Source organism: Juglans regia, chromosome 12, assembly GCF_001411555.2.
Source record: "Juglans regia cultivar Chandler chromosome 12, Walnut 2.0, whole genome shotgun sequence".
NCBI classification, from domain to species: domain Eukaryota; kingdom Viridiplantae; phylum Streptophyta; class Magnoliopsida; order Fagales; family Juglandaceae; genus Juglans; species Juglans regia.
Window position 1 is genome coordinate 25,095,203 of NC_049912.1, and position 20,390 is coordinate 25,115,592.

General features: G+C 35.8%; 3 protein-coding genes across 3 annotated transcripts; all 3 read left to right on the top strand.

Annotated features, from left to right (window-relative positions):
- The first annotated feature begins 1,712 nt into the window (after positions 1 to 1,712).
- Positions 1,713 to 3,431, top strand: LOC109004929. The gene has a single exon (XM_018983628.1). It carries the CDS (start codon positions 1,713 to 1,715, stop codon positions 3,429 to 3,431), a length of 1,719 nt encoding a protein of 572 aa, XP_018839173.1.
- A 4,169-nt stretch (positions 3,432 to 7,600) lies between these two features.
- LOC109005032 lies at positions 7,601 to 8,605 on the top strand. Its single transcript, XM_018983795.2, has one exon. It carries the CDS (start codon positions 7,738 to 7,740, stop codon positions 8,071 to 8,073), a length of 336 nt encoding a protein of 111 aa, XP_018839340.1. The 5' UTR covers positions 7,601 to 7,737; the 3' UTR covers positions 8,074 to 8,605.
- A 4,549-nt stretch (positions 8,606 to 13,154) lies between these two features.
- Positions 13,155 to 16,570, top strand: LOC109005030 (RAP domain-containing protein, chloroplastic). The gene is made up of 3 exons (XM_018983793.2): positions 13,155 to 15,381; positions 15,510 to 15,592; positions 16,157 to 16,570. The coding sequence occupies exons 1-3, from the start codon at positions 13,557 to 13,559 to the stop codon at positions 16,262 to 16,264; spliced, it is 2,016 nt and encodes a 671-aa protein (XP_018839338.1). The 5' UTR covers positions 13,155 to 13,556; the 3' UTR covers positions 16,265 to 16,570.
- Positions 16,571 to 20,390: the final 3,820 nt, after the last annotated feature.

The following is a 20,390-nucleotide window of genomic DNA, read 5'->3' on the forward strand; positions in this document are numbered from 1 at the left end:
ATAAAAATACTCTATTTAAAATAGAATTATCTAAAAGATTGTAAAAATTATTGTATGATTATCATTTTTCTAAATAAATATTCATAACACATTCATGACTTCATGACTATCATATCTCGGTAGAGTGTTACTATAAATTTTAGGAGTGGCAAATCAAATACGAAATAGGGTTAGAGTATTTTTGTTTTTATATTAAAAATGATATAATTATAATTTTGAATAAAAAAATTAATGGATCACTAACAGGTTAAGCAGTTTGACCCGTTAGTGACCCATTAATAGATTGTGTCTTAACGGGTCAACCCGTTTTGACTCAAAACTGTTAACATCAAATTCAAACTCGTTAATTTTGTATCGTGTTCATATTGAGTTAATGGATCGTGTCACATATTGTCACTCATAACTATAATCACATCAAAATATAAATATAAGTTTCGATTATTCTCTTTTATCATTTATTAAAAAATAAGTAGAGATATATCCATGACCATTTAGAGTCATCGGTCATAGTTAGATCCATTTCATCTGTCATAAGTACAATTTAGTATAAAAAGTGCATAGAAACATTACAACCCACAAATTAAACCTTTTATCCCATCTATTTTGATTCATTCTATAAGTTGATATGCGAAGTAGCTCTATCTATTCTAATCATTTTTTTCATTTTTTTATTAACAACTTGACCTAAAAAGTATCTATGGTATTATCATGTCCCAAAAACGTGTCAAAACTCTGTGCTTATCTAGTCAATATTTGTCTCCTTCTTCCAAAGTTTATTTTTCTTTAAAGCATATAGGGTTAAATATAGTTTTTGTAATTTATACCTCAAAGTTATAAAATTGGTTAGGCAAAATAATATAATATTGATAAGAATTATATTAAATAATGATAAATACTTTAGTCACAAATTTTTTTTATAAAAATAAATATACAAATAGACGTGGCTTGATATAGTACATTAGATGTAAAATATATCTAACATATTATATAAAATTGTCAATTTATGAATTTATTTTTATATAATCTCTTTATAGTGGTAACACTTTTCATAAGTAATTATAAGTTAATTATAAGATATAATATATCAATTTAATAAAGTTTGAATATCTTTTGGCGATGGGTTATTTTTCAAGTTTAAAAACGTGTCAAAAGGATAGATTAATTAATACCATGTGCCAAATGGGCAAGTACTTTGGGTTGGGCTAAATGTGAGCTGAGGGCTCGTGCTAAATTACCCTTCTGCGCCCATTAATCAGCCCAAGAAATGAAGGTATTGCAGCAAATGTGGTATAAAGGCGAGGGTAAATTAGCCCAGCCGAAACTTTGCTTGCCATCCCCTCCAATTCATTTTCAAATAGTTTCAGCATGGCCGTAGCAGCACCCAGTGCAGTACAGTTGTAGATCTGGCGCTGTTTCCCTCTCGCTCTCAGTGTCGTTGCACCATGAACCGGACTTTCTCGTCTAAGATCCCGAAGAAACCCTCTCTGGCACTGGCGAAGAACGAAGAGAGCAATCGAAGGAAGAAGAAGCGGAGTCCCTCTCGAAATCCATTTCAGGATCTCAATGCCATTTCCAGCTGCAGCAGTAGCAATTGCAGTGAAGCTTCTTCCGTGTCTATGGAAGGTCCTAGATGCTGTCTCAGGTTCTCCTTCTCTCACCACCATTCCTCCTCAAGTTCTTCTTCTAATTCAAAGTTGAAAACCCCTTTTCGAATGCCCAAAACTATCTCTAAAACTCCCAAATCAGCCCCAGTTGTAAGGGTCTCGAAGTTGTCCAAATCTAAGCCCTCAAAAGAGAACACTCTGTCAAAGTCATTTGCCGAAGAAAACTCAGATAGACCCATAACAAAAAGAGGGCAGAAATTGAATAATAACCCTCGTCCGTATCAGCGGCAATCTGGAAAAAAAGCCGGTTCTAGAACCGCGCAAAAGTCGAAAACTTCTTCGGTTCTGAACAATGGGGGCGATCCCGTGAACAAGTCTGAAGGAGAAGAACTGGCGAGGGTGGTTGGTGACGTGGGTAAGGTCACCGAGCTCAAACCATTGGGTGCTCATGCAACTTATACTCCTTTGACTAAGATAGCGAGTGGGCCGGGTTTGGATTTTGAAATTGGTAAGGTTGTGGAGGAGAACTCAAACAGGAGCAATAGCAAGACACCTCCTATTATGGCCTCTGTGTCGCCTGAGATACAGTGCGGATCATCCGTGGTCTCGACCACGATAACTCCCGGTTGTTATGGTGCTGGTCACATTGTTTCTGGGGTCACCGACAAAAGGAAGTGCAGGCCTAGAGGGATTCTGACTGTAGGAGAAAATGATTCTGGGTTTGGTAGCGTTAAGCCTTTTGATAGTTTTGATGATTTCGAAGACGTTGTTGGGTTTGGTAATGATTCAACTGTGATCCCTGAACCAGCCGAGGCTTCAATGCATTGGGTTTTATCTCCATTTAACGAGGAGGAAGAGGATCAAAAGGAGAATTCTGAAAATGGGTCGTGTAGATTGCAGAGGTTAGGAGGGTCTGCCATAGTCCATTCTCCTTCCTCACCTGCAACTGTTCATGAGTTTTCTTCAGATCTATGTAGCGATCGTAATACGGCTAGTACTACTGATAGTAACAGAAGAAGAAGCACTTTAATTTCTCCAAATCGACTTCCTGAATTTGATGGATTAGCCGTCATGTCTTCTCCCCATGCAACAGCTAGTTGGGGGGCCATCACCTTAAAAGAAGGTAAAGAAAATCGTTGTGATCTTGAACCTGAGAATTCTCCATTCTCCATGAACTCTTTGTGTAGTGGAAATGTTATGCAAACCCCACAATCAGACTCAAGCTCAGGTAGACTTTGCCTATCATGGTTGAATGAAGAGAGTTACAAGAAACATGACTTTGAATCTGAACTCAATTCGGCGGCTGAAGTTCTTCAAATGACAACATTGTCTCCCAAAAGCCAAATAATTGGGGATCCTGTTGACTCAAGTTTCCGGTTTGATTGTCTAACTACTTCTTCCAACTCCATAAATTTTACCCAATTTCCAAAAAACTTGGACGATCAAGCTTCTTGGATTTCTAATTCTACTTTAGATAACGTGTCACAATCCCAGATGAGAATATCGTGGAGGGAAGGATTAGTTAGCCAGATTTATGAGATCGATGATTCCGACTGTTGCCGATGCTTGTCAGATGAGGAGGAAGATGCCAATAACTGCAGTAATGACAGGTTAAAACCCCATCATAATCCTGTGGCCTGTGTTGATGTAGCAAGTGATCATATATTAACTAACTCTAGGACTGCTGAATATGTGGATAACGATTCCAGAACTTATGGGAAAGGTAAAGGACAGTTTTGTCCGCATATATCATGTTCTTGTGCAGAATCCATAAGCACTGATGGTGGTGGCCTTGTTGCTTCGAGGGATTCAGATTGGACTCTATGATAGAAGAACCGCTTGTTTGAATAATAATCTATTTATTACCTTCTCTTAAATACTTCTAATCCTTTTATAAGTCTGACTAACCTGAGTTCAAAGATCATCTTTCTTGTCAGTAACTTGGAAATACTACTTAAGGACCACTTTTTTATCTATTCTTTAGTGTTCTGATTATTGCATTTTACTTCAGTTTTCTTCAGTCAAATCTCTGCTCTTGAATATATTATTGGAATGCATTGTATATTTGTCAGATCTTAGTGAATAAAAATGTCCCTAGAAGCTTTAGGAATTGCATTATCTATTTTGCTGGTGTCTTGAGGAAAGGAAGGGGCAAGAACTTTTGAGACCTTGATAGTAGGTACCTTTAAAAAAAGTCATTCATATCGTGGGTGTTGTGTGAAGTATTCATTCATATTATTCAGCAGCAAAAAATTCTGAGACCTTGATAGTATGTACCTTTAAAAAATTCCTAGATGTTGCTGAGCAATTCAAGATAGTTACAACTGCCAGGTGACTTTTTTTCCAATCCATAAAAGAGAATTTATGGTCAAAATGCAAATCTTGAAAGGAAAAAGAGAGTAACTCAACTTTAGTAAGTTCTCAGAATCTCAGTTCATTGTATTTGGGAAAATGCCAAAAAAATATACACAGTGAGAAGAATATGAAAAGGTGACTATTTTAGTAGTTGGAATTAGCAATTGGAACCTCAACTCACCATTTATGTCATGGAATTTACTTGACATATCAAGTTGGTACTATGATTCTCTTTTGATCATGGATTTGTAATAGATAGTGCGAATGTAAGCTACCATTTACTTTGACAAATAAGAGGGGACAGAAATCACAGAGCTAACTCAAAATGGCACTCCTCCCCTGTAATTACATGGTGGATGGCGAAATTCGTGTTCATGACCATCGATTTAACTGTCTGAGTTCCCTTCCAATGGTATAAATTATTGTATTGTGGGATATAAAGTGAAATTGAAGAAGATTTGATGAAGACAGAATTTGGTAAAAAGTGGTCCAGAAAGGGAAAATTCTGAAGTGATCCCTAGTAGGATAGTGCTGGATGACATGGTAGGAAGGAGTGTTATATAGACTGGATGAGTCATTTACTTATAGGAGAGGTGCATGTGTGGGCGTTGCTTTTGTATATATCCCGTATACTTGAGTTCTTAGCTACTTTTTTATCAATAAAATTTGTTTACCGTTAAAAATAAAAAAATTATAGGTGAGGTGGGTGGTATGATGTATGTTTTTCTTTGAGAAATATGGAAGATTGGATAGTACTGGATGACATTGTGCTTTCTGATGTGTGCTTTGTATGATTGCAATCCTTGTATGTCTCCAAATGAAGAAATTGTCTTACAGAATTTATGAGCTGTCTCAAATCTCAAGCTTATCTAGAGTCTTTAGTTTTTGCCATGTCATCGAGAATCTTAAATCGATAAACTTCTCGTGGGTCATACATCAACCATAATAGCATACGTATTAACATAATTTTTTTTTTTAAGTAAGAAGACGTATTTACATAAATTTAACATACACACACACATCCTGAATACACGTATATATTAGGTAAGCAAGAAAGCTTAGCAGTACACGATTTCAATAAAAAATTCCTAGCCGGCAGCCGCGTTCAACAGGTGAAATAGGGGTATTTTGATCATTTCAACAAGTGAAATGATTAAAAAAGGAAAGGTTTGGATTAAAAACCTATCTCAACTCAATTCATCACAACTCATCTCATCTCATCATTACAATTTTTTTAAATTTACATATAAAATATAATAAACAATTCAACTTTTTCGAATCCCAAAATAATTTTTCTAAATTCCCACATCAAATATAATAAATAATTCAACTTTTATTCTACTATTCACAAACTATCTCAACACATCTCAACTCATCTCTGAATCAAAACCTCTCCGATTTGGAAGATAAAGACACTCTTAATAGACACTATTTTCTTGAAAAAAAACTCTCACACTTGACAATTTAAGGAAACGTCGATTCATTATCATTGAGTAGTATTGTATGTGTAAAAAGAGTGGAGAATTCATTGATCATTAATTACTTCATTACAAAATTATCACAACCTTATGGAGTGATTTCTTCACTCGGGTGGGACTAATTTGGGTGATGTCGAGAGAGGTTTTTAGGGTAACTTTCATATTGTAGCAATATGAAAAATAGTCCAAATATGACTACTAGGTGCATTTGGAGGGAAAAGAACGATAGAAGCTTCGAAAATTGAGAGTGATCAATGAAAGAGCTTAGAAAATTATTTTTCAATACTTTATTCTATTAATCGATTGTAATTGATTTGTATGGAATGAGCTTCCATGAATTTATTGTATTATTGAACTAGCATACTGTGATGCTCTTGTATATCTGGGCTTCTACCTATTCTTAGGATTCATGTATTTATACAGTAAAACATGTTTCAGTTGAAATAAAGAAACATCTTGTCGGTCAACATAAATGATTAAAATATCGTGTATTTCATAGTAAATAGACCAGTGTTTTAAATTTCGTACCGTACCGGCCGGTACGCCGAAATTTTTCGTTTCGGCCGTCCGGCCGGTACAGGTACTATATTTGTTCCGTACCGGTTAAAATACCGGCCGTACCGGCCGGTATCGGCCATTTCGGACTAAATTTCGGCCTGTACCGGCCTATATTTCGGCCGGTATGTTTTTTTTTTTCATTTTTTCAAACTACAAACTTATTTTTTAACCTCTAATTCAGACTAGACTATTTATAATTTTTATATATATGTATTTATATATAATTTATTTATATATAGACTATTATTTTGAAATATAATTTTTATATATATTTATATATATAATTTATTTATATATCGATTATTCCGAAACGTTATTCCGAAATGCTATTCTAAAACAGTACCGATATCGAAATATTTCGTTCCAATGCCTTGATCGATACAACGTCCGGTACGGTATTCAAAACATTAAAATAGACACCGTTTCACTTGAAATAGAGAAATATATTGTCGTTCAACATAAATGTAGTGATGAAGAATTAGCAAACACAGTCGACTGTGTTTGGTAGAGAGACCAACAGTGGACAAGAATGGCCACTGTTCGGTACAGGCTACAGTGTACAACAACCACAACTGGTCCACAAGTATCTCTGGTTCAGTCAACTTGTGGATTAATACCAAAAAATGAAAGAAACACATAATAATATGTCTGATATTATCATGCAGAAAGAGATTGTTTATAGGAGAAAAACGTCATGATTGGTCATATACAGCGCCGGTGGAAGTTCAAAGAAGATAAGACTTCAGGTTCAAGATCTGGGTCAGCAATGCCAATCAGCATGCCTAGTTTGGCTGAATTTTCCTGAATTTAGCACGCAGAATTGAAGGACAGGGCTAAGAAGATTCTTTTCTGACCTGGCAAATGGATGACATAAAGAGCCAGACCCAATCAACTTCGAAGAAGATAAGCTTGCTTTATATATATATATATATAGCTTCCGATTGTATTTTAACTTAAATTCTTAGACTTTATTTGTGGCGTGTCCAACTTCTATATGCACTATGACTTCATGGTTAGGATGGCGATGACAGAAACAATGACGATTATTGATTTGATTTACCTTAACAAAGCCTTTTAAATGCCTAACAGTTTTTTCAAGGAAGAAATGCCTTTATCAGGCCAAATTTTCCTTGACGAATTACTGGAAGTTAATGACATTGGCATCTTCATCGGTGTACACCAACTTTCCAAGATTTGATTGCCACCAGAAATTGAAGAGAATTTGGTGGGCAAATGAATAAAAATAATGATATTACTACGACGATTATATAACCCATTTTACAGCTAACTGGGAAATTTCTTTTATTTAAATTTAAGATTTTATATATTTGTTCACCATTTAAAAAAAAAAAAGAAGAGAGATATGTATAGAAGAAAGACCTAATTTGTTATGTAGTTAAGATGAAATGAGATCTTTTATTGAAAGTTGAATAAAATATTATTATAATATTATTTTTATTTTAAAATTTAAAAATGTTGAATTATTTATTATATTTTGTGTGGAAGTTTAAAAAAATTATAATGATTATATAAGATGAGATGAGATGAAATTCTTCATTTCAAAGTCAAACAACAAAATGATGCGTGTAAGGCTTCGATGCTTCTCAGAATTAAGAAATCGTGTGGGGGTATATATCAAGCACCAACTAACCCAATAAGCCTAAAGTTCTAACATTTCATTAACTTCTTCACATGTTGTCTTCCTTCTAATTTCATTCCAATTTAGAAAGAACAGGTCATAGATGGAGGGTCTGATCCCCATGGTTTACAAGGCAATCAAGAGAAACAGAGTTCGCCGAGAATACCGCTGTCTCTCCTCTGGGGATGCTCAAAGTTACAACATAGCCGACTTCTACATCAATGATCAGAGTCATGTATATACGCTTCCTTCGACCCAGAAGATTGGTGCCGGTTTGCATATTGAGAGAAATCGCCACCGGCGACACAGGTCTGTAGGAGACTATGGAGTTGGATTCACACCGCCTGAAGGTAAGAGAATGGAAACTGCACCTGCTCCCAAGCTACTTGTGCGGTTTAGGAGCCATAGATTGTTCTCATGTGTTAGTGGCGGTATCTAGAAAGGCATCCTCAGTCATTGTACCGAATCATGTTGAACTGGTCTGTCATTTTTTCTTTTGGTTACTGTTATATAGATTTGTTCAATTCAATTCCCTGCAATTAGGGGGACGTTGAGACAGCTAGAACATGTTAGTATTGGTGCAAGTAGTGCATATATATAATAATATGCACCTTTATCATGTCCGAGTCCAGCTTAAGGTTCAATGCCCGAGCCAATATTGAGTCCGACCAAGTACTGTTCCGGGCCTAACAAGGTTGTCTGTGAGCTATATTCGATGTAAATAAGTCGTGTGAAGGTGTCGACTTTGAAGCCGAGTGGCCGGCCTTGGTTCTCTCGGACTCGGATTCGCGTACCTAAAACTATAGGATCCAAGCACAATCAGATCTAGATGTGTAATTTAGTTTGGAAATTGATCAGGTTGTGTATTGCTGCAGATGGCTGTGGTCTGTATGATATGCTTTACATGTGCGTGTGCGTGTAGGTCTTGAATTATTGTTATCTGACAATATGAATCAATTGTTTTCGATGCATAAGCTGTTGGTTTGAACGGCAAAACGATGCCAGATCTGCAGGCCCAAATCCTCTGCACTACTCAGCCAAGCACTAGAAAACAAACCTTAAAAAAATATTGCATCACCTAATTTACCTAATGGGTCTAAGACTATAAGTTGTTCTATTCAAAGAGTCTTCTTCAAAGTTCCACTGCTAAAAAGCTATGACATTGTCAAATTCAACTCAATCTTCCAACTTCTAACCTGAGATCAACTCAAGTGAACGGAAAGTGTCACGTTCAACTCTCTCTCTCTCTCTCTCTCTCTCTCCGCATCAAGGGTGCACGGTCTAGTACTCCAGACAATGTGCATTGCGCAAGGAGAGCACAAAACCCAACACTATGAAGGATTCAGTCCAAAGACTTGGGAACTTGGGTATTGTTGTAACAAGGGGATCAAGAGAACTTTCATTGCTGCGATGGCTGCTTGGGGGTGATACTCAGAAATCAATCCTTCGGAGAGTCCGTCTAACGGTTGGCACGCAGGCGGGACAACGGGGCTAACGAGCTCTAAGGAACCGTAAGAAGAGAAGTGATCAGGTAGAGAAATAAACGTTCTTTGTCTGATTTGCCACTGGCCGAGGAGGTGGATGGAGTTATACCGTTAAACTTGGTGATCGAACTCAACTAGCGCAATAATTCTTTCATAATCTCAACCCATTTGACAATGACAACCTCACAAAAAGAAATTGTTTTTTTTTTTTTTTTTCCTCTTATCAAATAAGAGTTCATGCTCCGGCCTTTTCTCAATTTCTGAATGGCATTCCATACCCAGACCAAATCTATGAAGTTTTTGCATGCTGCAAGAAGTTCAGTTCCTCTCAGTTATTGCATCTACCTCTGTCATCGACAATGAAGTTCATTTGGATGTAGCGCCTATCAATGTTTTTCTTTCCTAAGGCCTTCTTTAACATCCTTTTATGCAGTTAAATACGTTCATGGGGGGTTTTGTTAAGAATATGAAATCTAACAATAATACTGGGACTTTATGCAACAACGCGTACGTATCTGCATAGACAAAGTGTATGACTGTAAATCATTTGAATTGTGGGATGGATCTTATTGAGAAATCCTACATGGCTTAGGAACAAACTCATCCTGGACTTTATAAAGAGTTACCACACTCCTCCTATAAGACCTTTTATGAAAAACAAAATGAATGTTTTTATATGATATCAGAGCCAGGTTAACTTATGACTGATGATGAGCTCTTATGACTTACCCACGATGATAGTACCGGAAATACCAGTCCACACATGAGGGGGCGTATTGAGAAATCTCAAATGACTTAGGAACAAATTCATCCTGGACTATATAAAGAGTTACCACAATCCTCTTATAAGACATTTTATGTGGAGAAATGAGTGTTTTTATAGATCAAGAGCAGAGTTGATTTCAAGCACAACCTCGGTCACCACCTCTGAAAGATTGTGAAAACAGACACTGCAAAGATGAAACATCCACGCTTTGAAATGATTGACCTCAGAAGTCTTTGTGCACACGGTGGGGATTCGGCTTCCCAACAAGTGGCTTCGAATGCTTTCTGAACAACAGACACCAGTCTGCAGCAATATCCATGGATAATGCAGAGAAATTCTTGAGTTGTTACATCATACATAGAAAAGAATGCACAGACAATAAATATTGGTATTTCATTTTAAAGGAAGAGATTCTTCAACAAGAACGAAGATGGTTCTGACTGTTCTGCTGTCCTATGACATATATCTTCTGCAGTTCTGCCACAGTCAACAATCCAAAGAAAATATCACCAACCAAGAAATGCATTGCAGGCACGACGGGTATCATTTTTGCAACATAGAAACGAAGATACGAGGATCTTCAAAGCAAGAGAGGGGCAAATGCATAAAGAACTAAAATAATAAACATTCTTCTAAATAAATAAATTGCAGAAAGCGCACACACAAAGCTGGCTTACCAAGGAAAAGAGTTTTGAGGAGCAAAAGAGGAGTGTGTGAGGAGGAGAGGAACGCAATATATCATGGATGTGTTCGTTGATGGGCATCTAACCATTATGTCATATGTTCATGCCAAACATTAAGAGATTGATTAGATGACCATCAACAAACATATCCATGGCTGCACAACAAATGTTACCCCCGGCCTTGAGCCATGGGGAAAAGTACAGAGTAGTTGAAGTAACAGTTTGAGAAGGGTGTCTGCCATTAGTCTAAGACAAGGAGAAGAGCATATGTATTTGGTGGCCATCACCAATACCATGAAAGCCTATTTTACCACAAAACTACAAAAATCTCAAAGCTGACCGACCGAAAAGGCTAAAAGGCATATACCTTGAGAAAAAGCATATACCTTGAGAAAAGGCATATACCTTGAGAATAAACCTTTCTTGCTGGTTGGTGGAAAATAGAGTTGGTTTGAACATGGAGTGCTGAATGAAGGTTGCTTTGAACTTGAAAACCCCAAGAGGCGAGAGAGAGAGAGAGAGGTGATATGGACTGAAAGGTAATTTATTGTACTGTATTTATGATTAATACTTATCGCTTTCAAGAACAATTTCACCCTTTTGTCCTATGTTAGAAATTTGGCTCAGTGGCCATCTTGTTCCAAGACAATGAGCTGAACTAACAAATAGAATACAGTTTGACCTATGACACAAACTGCAGTACAATACTATCAAGCTCCAATTTTTATATAATTTCAGTTCTTTTTTAATTGGATATATCTATAAGAGAGGCAGTGAAAAAAAAAAAAAAAAAACCCTAAGAAGAATTAAGCCCCTTTAAATCGTGAACAGACCACGAACCCAACCCAGTTATCTTCTTTTATTTCAAGTTTCAAGCAAATCTTGAACCCGAATGCATCACTTTTGAAGGGTTTATTAGAGATAAATGAAGAAATACCATGGCTCCAATTGCCTGCTAACTTGTTTGTTTGCTATTTCTATATATAAAAAGATTTTTAGCGGAGACAAAAGAAGAATTCCTATGGAATCCAGTTGCCTTGCATCTTGTCTGCACTTGCCAATGCTTCGTTACAGTGGTACTATTCAGCAGATTCTTGGGTACTTTCACTTCAGGGATTTAAAATCAAACTATAAATCACGGAATAAGCGCTTATATATAGTAAATAAGTTAATACAGAGAAGAAACCAAGTGGCAGATTCATTGGCGAGACGGGGGGGAGCATTGGGCGAGACCAAAACCTGCTTGGATTGGTCACAGCTCCCAAGGTTGACAAGAGGCTCGTGTTAAGAATCACAAATTGTCTTTGTATACTAATACACTCTCCATTGTTCATTGTTATCCTATTTGATGGGATGAGTTTGCTTTTATATCATTTGTTTGCGAGTGCAAAACCACCTAGTAATGTTTCTCTTAAAAATTATAAAGTGGTGGCATTTTATTTGGTGGGGCCTCAGATGAGAGAAGTAATGCTATATATAGATTTACAACGTGTAAGTTTCATGCAAATCTTTTAAAAGAAATAAGATCCACTATAAAAATATTAATTTCTTTTAGTGGGTTATATTTATTTCAAAAGACTTGCACCCCGAATTTATACAAATCACTTTCCTTTTACACAATACATTTTAATTATGTGTTAAGAAAAACTATTTTCTTTTAGAACAAAATTATCTATCAGATGGATGAAGTTTCTTCTAACTAGGGGTGGGCAGCGGGGCCCCACACCCCGCTACCGGCCCTCATCTGCCCGACCATACAGTGAGAAATCCCAGGGCTAGCCCCACCCCGGCCCCACTATTTGTGTGTATATATATATATATATATATATATATATTTATACATATTTACTAATATTTGATATTAGTTTTGAGTAGTGATACACTAACAACTCATCTACAATTTGTCTACCATTTTCTTATAAAATATAATTTTTTTCAAATTTTAGATGCATCAAATCAAAACCAAAAAGTAAAATCAAATTTAAAAAAATATTATTTTATTCAATAGAAGTCTGAGAGTAGTAAATTAGTTGGCAGTTTATCATTTCTCATTAGTTTTTACTTAATGCTTTGTGCAAGTTACAAATATTCTAATGATACAAGGCAATACAAGAGTCATATATTACTAAAGTAAGACTCTTGAATTGCCTTTAGCTTCTTATATAAAGACCACATTAGACTACGTTAACTTATACATTAGGTCACATATTTGGACACTTATCATATTTATGGATGAATTTAAAAAAATTTATTCAAATATAATTTGAAAGAAATCTCTTTCAAATATAATTTTTATTCAAATAAAAATTAAAAAAAATGTGGTGTGTAGAGATTGTGTGAATAGTAAGAGACTGTGTAAATATTTTCTTATTAGTGAGTTTGGATCCTAGACTCATCTCAATTCATCATTATAACTTTTTTAAATTTCAATATAAAATATAATAAATAATTTAACTTTTTCAAATCTCAAAATAATAATAATATTAAAATATAATATTCTAACAATATTTTATCATCTCAACTCAACTTAACTGACGTCAACGACCAAACACACCAATATAAGAGGGCTTGATGCGCAAAAAGCTGGGACAACGCCTACCGTTGATACTCCTCAAATCCAGTGGGACTGTTTTTTCGTTTTCTTTTCAGGATCCCGCAAGTTCCATTGACGGGGAGACGACACACCGTTTAACTGGAGCATCGTCAATATCTCCGTTCTCTTATCCAGTCGAATTCGGTTCAGTTCTGGTGGCTCTCTCAAACTTTTGTTGTCTCACAATCTACTTCTCGAAAGCGAAAGTATCAAAGAAGAGGTCGAGAATCTTTGCTTTTAGAGGTTCGGTTTTCTTGACAAGCAGTGGAATTTCTTTGATGGGTATGTTTCACTTTCTCCACACTTTGTGATATCTCTTCATTTGGGAATTGGGCACTTGCGATAGCAGTGGCAATTTTTATTCTGAGTATATACACACACATATATAGGAAAAGTATGGAAGGGTTGTTGAACACATTTCCACACCAAGTTTGCTTAAAACCCTTCGTTTTCGATCCTAAACTAGTTTATACGCTTCCAATGCTAAAATCGGGAGCTAGGTGTTTTACCCGTAAGCCCAAGCTAGGTTTTCCGAGAAGAAATTGCTTAAATCTGGGTAGAGACAATCACGCTGTTAGCTCAGTGAGTCTTGATGATGGTGATGGCGATGATGATAAAGGAAAAGATTGTAATTTGGACTGGGAATTGGAGTTCCTTGGGGAGCTTGAACCTTTGGGCATCAAACCTCCCATGAAAAAGAAAAAATGGCAGAAATCAAAGTTGCTGGAAGACACTGATGGAATGGATTGGTGTGTGAGGGCGAGAAAGGTTGCGCTCAAATCGATTGAGGTGAGGGGGCTGACTCGTAAAATGGAGAATTTAATTACTGGGAAGAAGAAAAAGAAGAAGAACAAAAAGAAGATGGTAAACAAAGAGAAAATAAATATTAAAGTCGAGGAAGATGTGTTTGATGACTCGGAGGATGAATCTGAATTGCAAGATATGAAGACTGTTGATGATGTTGATGACCTAATGAGGCAGGTGAGTATGTTGGCAGGTGGGATGTTTGAAGAAAAGAAGAAGCACTCAATGGGAGAATTTGTTCAGAGGCTATCCCAATTTTCAGGGCCCTCTGATCGTAGGAAAGAAGTTAATTTGAACAGAGCTATTATAGAAGCACAGACTGCGGAAGAAGTGTTGGAGGTTACGGCAGAGACAATCGTGGCTGTTGGGAAAGGCTTGAGCCCCTCACCCCTCTCTCCTTTGAATATTGCTACTGCACTTCATCGTATTGCTAAAAACATGGAGAAGGTTTCGATGATGGAAACACATAGGCTGGCTTTTGCCCGTCGAAGAGAGATGTCTATGCTTGTGGGTATTGCTATGACAGCCTTACCAGAATGTTCAGCTCAAGGTATCTCAAATATCTCATGGGCATTGTCCAAGATTGGAGGTGAGCTGCTTTACTTATCTGAAATGGATAGAGTTGCTGAGGTGGCTTTGACAAAGGTTGGAGAGTTCAATTCTCAGAATGTTGCTAATGTTGCGGGTGCTTTTGCATCAATGCAGCATTCTGCCCCTGATCTCTTTTCAGAATTGTCAAAAAGGGCGGCAGATATAATTCACACTTTCCATGAGCAGGAACTTGCTCAAGTCTTGTGGGCTTTTGCCTCTTTATATGAGCCTGTTGACATTTTGCTCGAGTCTTTAGATAGTGTCTTCAAGGACTCTAGCCAATTTAAATGCTGCTTAAGTAAAAGAACTGTAGATGGTATTGAAGAAAGCAGCGTGGACAGCAGTAAAGATCTTGACTCTGATCGAGTTTTGAGATCTCCCGTGCTCAGTTTTAATAGGGGTCAGCTTGGGAATATTGCTTGGTCTTGTGCTGTTTTTGGACAAATGGACCGGATTTTCTTTTCTAATATATGGAGAACTCTGAGCCACTTTGAGGAGCAAAGGATTTCAGAACAGTATAGGGAGGATATCATGTTTGCTTCTCAAGTTCATCTTGTGAACCAGTGCTTGAATCTAGAATACCCACATCTTCAGCTATCTTTGACAAGTGCTCTCGAGGAGAAAATTTCCCGTGCAAGAAAAACTAGGAGGTTTAATAATAAAATCACTTCATCCTTTCAGAAGGAGGTAGCTCGCCTTCTCGTTAACACTGGCCTCGATTGGGTCCGAGAGTATGTTGTGGATGGGTATACTTTAGATGCAGTTTTAGTTGAAAAGAAGGTTGCTTTGGAGATTGATGGGCCAACTCATTTCTCAAGGAATACGGGTGGGCATCTCCTGCTTGTATAACGATGTAGCATGTTCCATCTGATGAAATTCATGGAGTAATTTGACCATCCTTATAGTGATGATTTAGCTTTCAGTTGATGATGTTCTTAGTTTTCTTTGCTGCAGGGGCACCTTTAGGACATACCATGCTGAAGCGCCGCTACATTACTGCTGCTGGTTGGAAGATCTATTCATTGTCTCATCTAGAGGTATTCCTCATTTTACCTTCTGTTGGAAATTCCATAATTCTTTGCCTTGGTAGACATGAGCTGAACTGGTTTACATGGTATAATTTAACAAAATCAAGATATAATAATAGGGCCTTGGCGAAAATAAGTTTTAAAAATGATGCTAACAATGAAAAATTTGTAAAATACTTCTTTTGCTCGATTACATTTATGCCCTTGCTCAATAGCCTGCCTAGAGTTTGTATATGGTTGGTGTTACTCTGGATCCAATGCTCTCAACCTTTGAGCACCCACACCAACACAATTTAGAATGAGTAGGTGGTGGACTTTTATTGGAAAACAAACAACCTAACACTTAAACATGATTATATGATTATATGGTGTGGCTTTCTTTTATCAACTTTACTATGTCATGCTTTTCTACTAGTCCTTTCACGCTATACATGTCCATCTATCGAACTCTTGTTCATCAATGGCATACCATTTCTTACATGTTTTATTGAACAAAGTGATTTTTCTTATTGGTTTTCTTTTCTGCCCTTGAAAGAAACTGATAAAATGGATTTCCGGGTCTATATTTTCTAGTGGGAGGAACTTCAAGGTGGGTCCGAACAGCTAGACTACCTGAGAGAAATTCTCAAAGATCACCTAGGTGAAAGCACCCGCCAACATTGCATGATCAGAGAATGGTAAGAATGTGAAGGAACCGAGAGAGAAACTTCGGCAGTCGCAAAAAGAAAATGAAGATATGTATCTTCGAGTTGAGTAGAATCTAAGTTCCTTGAAACGGAATTTGTTTTCAAGGGTTATATCCATGCATGCTGTGGAAATGTTTTCGAGGGTTAGTGTCATGGTCTGCAAAGTCAGCTGAGCTTCTTGGTTTGATAGTTACAATCCAATCCAATCCAATGTGATATACGTTTTTCTAAATTCGATACATTGATGGAAATTAACACAGCAAGCGAATCATATAATAATTATTATAAATATTCTAAGATCTGTTCGATGTGCAACTCTAAACCATCTCTATCAGCCTTCAAGATCAGACTGCAATTTAAATTCTCGAAATTTGTCATATTATAAAGTTATTTTTATTGTAAAGTAAATTTAATGCATTATATGAAATTACGTAAGTTTGTGATGTGGTTTACTAACATGGCTTGATATGGTACATATATTAAATTGTAAAATTATTTTTATTATAAAATAGATTTAATATATGAAATGAAGTCATATCAATTTGAGTTTATTTTTATAAAATAATTTTTGTAGCTCTAATGCCGCTCAAAAAATTGAGCACTAAGAGTAATGATATAATATACCTACATATTTTATATAGATATATGTATATATTTATATATATATATATATATCTTAATGAAAAAGTAATAATAAAATATTAAATAATAATAAAAAGTAAATAATAAATAATAATGATGTATTCTCAGTATCCAAATTAGGCATTAGACTTCATCACCTTCATTATTAATATAAGATTCGTATGCTGCCATGAACAAGTTGATCAGCTGGTTAGTGTAAGTGTCTATTTCTTCGTCCCCAATCGGAACTGGAACCCCAATCAGAATCGAAACAGTAAAAAAGCCATTCATCAAAATCGGTTCTCTTGCATATATTTAAATTGTAGTCATCATAAACGTCAATCGGTGGGTTCCAATGTCACGGCGAAAGGAACGAGTTTTTGACTCTCAAAAAGGATGTGAGTCGCGAGTAATCCACAGTATCGGTGGTGAATTGTTTGAGTGGGACAGTTTTCTCGAAAAGTATTGATTGGGATTGTTGTTGCCGATACCGGTCGAGTTCGAGTTTGCATTGGAGTTGCTCCAGATATGATTGCATCAATAAACTCATGTAGTAGTAGTCTTCGGCACTAATAAGAGGAAAGAAAATATACCATCCGGCCATATCTCTCAGTATTCTTTGATTTCTATGATGATTTTCTTGCGCAATTGTAGGTATTCAATATATAGAGTGCTGTTATCTCTCTTTCTCCGTCGATGAACGCTTTGAATTTAAGTTTGGAGGGTGCAGTGATACGTATTTGACATAAATAAAATGAGTTTTCGCAGTTTCTGAGTAGGATTAGGAAGATTTGGAGATTACACAAAGTTTATAATGGATTAAAATAAGGCTTTTCATTGGGACTAGGATTTGGTGAGAGAATTTTAATCGATTGAAATTTTAGAAGGACCGGAGATGGTGATCCTTGCCCAGGAGACAGTGATCGTTGTTTTGAAATTTCAGAAATCGGTTGGCTTTTGCAGGTTTTTCTTGATTTTTGTTTTGTATTTGCCATTGGCTTTACACTAATTTCTTGATTTTATATAACTAGTTGTGCTAGGAGGATAGGATAGGATAATACAAAATTAATTAGAAACAAGAATAATAAACCCAGTTGTGAACCAGCTTAGGAATTCCAATGGCCTACTTGATCCAATTATTAAAGAAAAATGAGAACCTGCTATCGATTCTATCTTTTTCTATTTCTGTATTTGTTTCCATTTCCAATACAAATACAATTGACTACAAGTACAGCGAAATATCTTCGATGTAAACGATACGATAGCAACAACAGGGTCAAAGATAGATAGAGCCTTAACGGGATTGGATGCATAAATCCAATGGTGTTATCGAATGTGGTAATCATTATCCAGATGGCTTCTTACACAAGCAACCTTAAATCCATCCACTTCTTCCCCAACTTCCAACACAATTGCTGAAAAAAATAAAAAATAAAAACTCGTGAGAATGTAGTCGTTTGGATTCGCAAGTCATCTCAGCTCATATCAACTCATCTCACTACTATTCATTACTATTCAACAACTTTAACTCATAAATTTCATTACTATTCACAACTCATCTCATTACTATTCACAATTTATCTTAACTCATCTCAGCTCATCTTAAGTCATCTCAAGTCATCTTCGAATTCAAACGCCTCCTTATGAAACACAATTCACAAAAAAAATTCAAAAAGCCTATGAATAACTGTAAGATCGGAACGATGCAAAATGTGGCATTTACAACTGTTAGTTCTTCTATTGGACTCACTTCCTCGTTTCAATTCTAAAACCAATCCTCCCCATCCATCCAACTTTGTTATTCCTTCTCTTCCTCCATGAGCATTCATTCCAACATGAGTTCTACAACTCACTGTTATGTTCAAAGAGAAGGTTTGTATGACCATTTTTTTTTACAAGTAGGTCTATATGATCACCTTTTTTACTAAAAACACGTCATACAAAAGTTAAATCTACAATCAAATTCAGTGTTCCAAGCCAAAAGAGCTAATTAAGCAGTCTCCCATCATTGATAGCGCTCCTCTTTCAATCCACATAATTATTAGTACGATCCTGCTTTCTAGAGTGTAGTAGATATTTCTTTTGGAAAATGCTAAGCGTACTGCTCCTAGATCCCTCCCGTTAGTAGCTACCGCTTGCATTGTTTTTGTTTTTTTATTTTGTTTACTTTTGTTTATACTTTGTGATTAAGAAAATATTTTTTTAATGATGTTGTAATTTTTTTAAAATATATATTTACAAGTGTTTAAAAAAATACATGTAAAAAAAGCAAAAAAAAAACACATGACAATTACCAAGGGGGAACAAGAAAAATGATATTCTCACCGCTGATTCTTATAGCTCGATGTTACTGTTGAAATTTTTTATTTTATTTTTTAATTCTTCTTTTTATTTAGTGATTAAGAAAATATTTTTTAATAATATTGTGATTTTTTATTTTTTTTAAAAATATTTAAAAGTATAAAAAAATATATGTAAAAAAAATAACAAAAAAAGAAGAACAATTAAGGCCTTGTTTGTTTTCCAAAAACATCTCATCTCATCTCATCTCATCTCACCTCATCATTATAACTTTTTCAAATCCCCACACAAAATAAAATAAACAATTCAACTTTTTCAAATCCCAAAACAACAATAATATCAAAAAATATATTCTAACAATATTTTATTCAATTTTTTAACTTTAATCTCAACTCATCTCATATCATCTCATCTCATCTCTGAAAACAAACGAGCCCTAAATTTAACAATAACTCTCAACAATAGCTGAGAACGTAGCATTATCTTTTCAGTGTACTTAGATTGTGTCTTGATAATAAAATTATTATTAATTATTAGTACGAAATAGTTCCAACCAGTCATGCTACAATCATCCAGCATCGAGTATGGAAGGGAGGTCAAAAAAAGTAAAGTAACGTTACATACAGTCGTAAAATACGTAAATATTATATAGTCGCTTTGAAAAAGAGTGAGGTTTATTATTAAAAAATTAATTTCTTTTCATGTGAATTTTATATTTATTTAATTTTTTAAAATAACTGTACGATATTTACATATTCAAAATTATAAATATCATTTCTCGTAAAAACATAAGTTATTTTAGAGCAAAAACCTGGCAGGCTTGCAATCTCGATTCCTTCCCATCAATAAATGCTTCACACCGTGCAACCTGTTCTTCCTTCGCCCGCTTCTCTCCTTCAGTTTGCCCCACTGTTTGGGTCAATCTGCGAACCTCATCCTCCAATGACTGACGGATTTCCTCTCGAGTCTCATGATTCTCCGTGGCATAACGTTTCAGTTCTTCATCAAATCTTTTCCGTGCAGCTTCAGCACCTTTCAAACCTTTCAGCAAGAGCATTTTTCTCCTTCAAAACTTTCTGTCACAGACTCACATGCAAATTGCAGTCAGAAAAAGGCAATGGCAAATAATGACTAAGATCTGTTCGATTGACAACTCTAATCATCTCAATCGGTCTTCAAGATCAGACTGAAATTTAAAT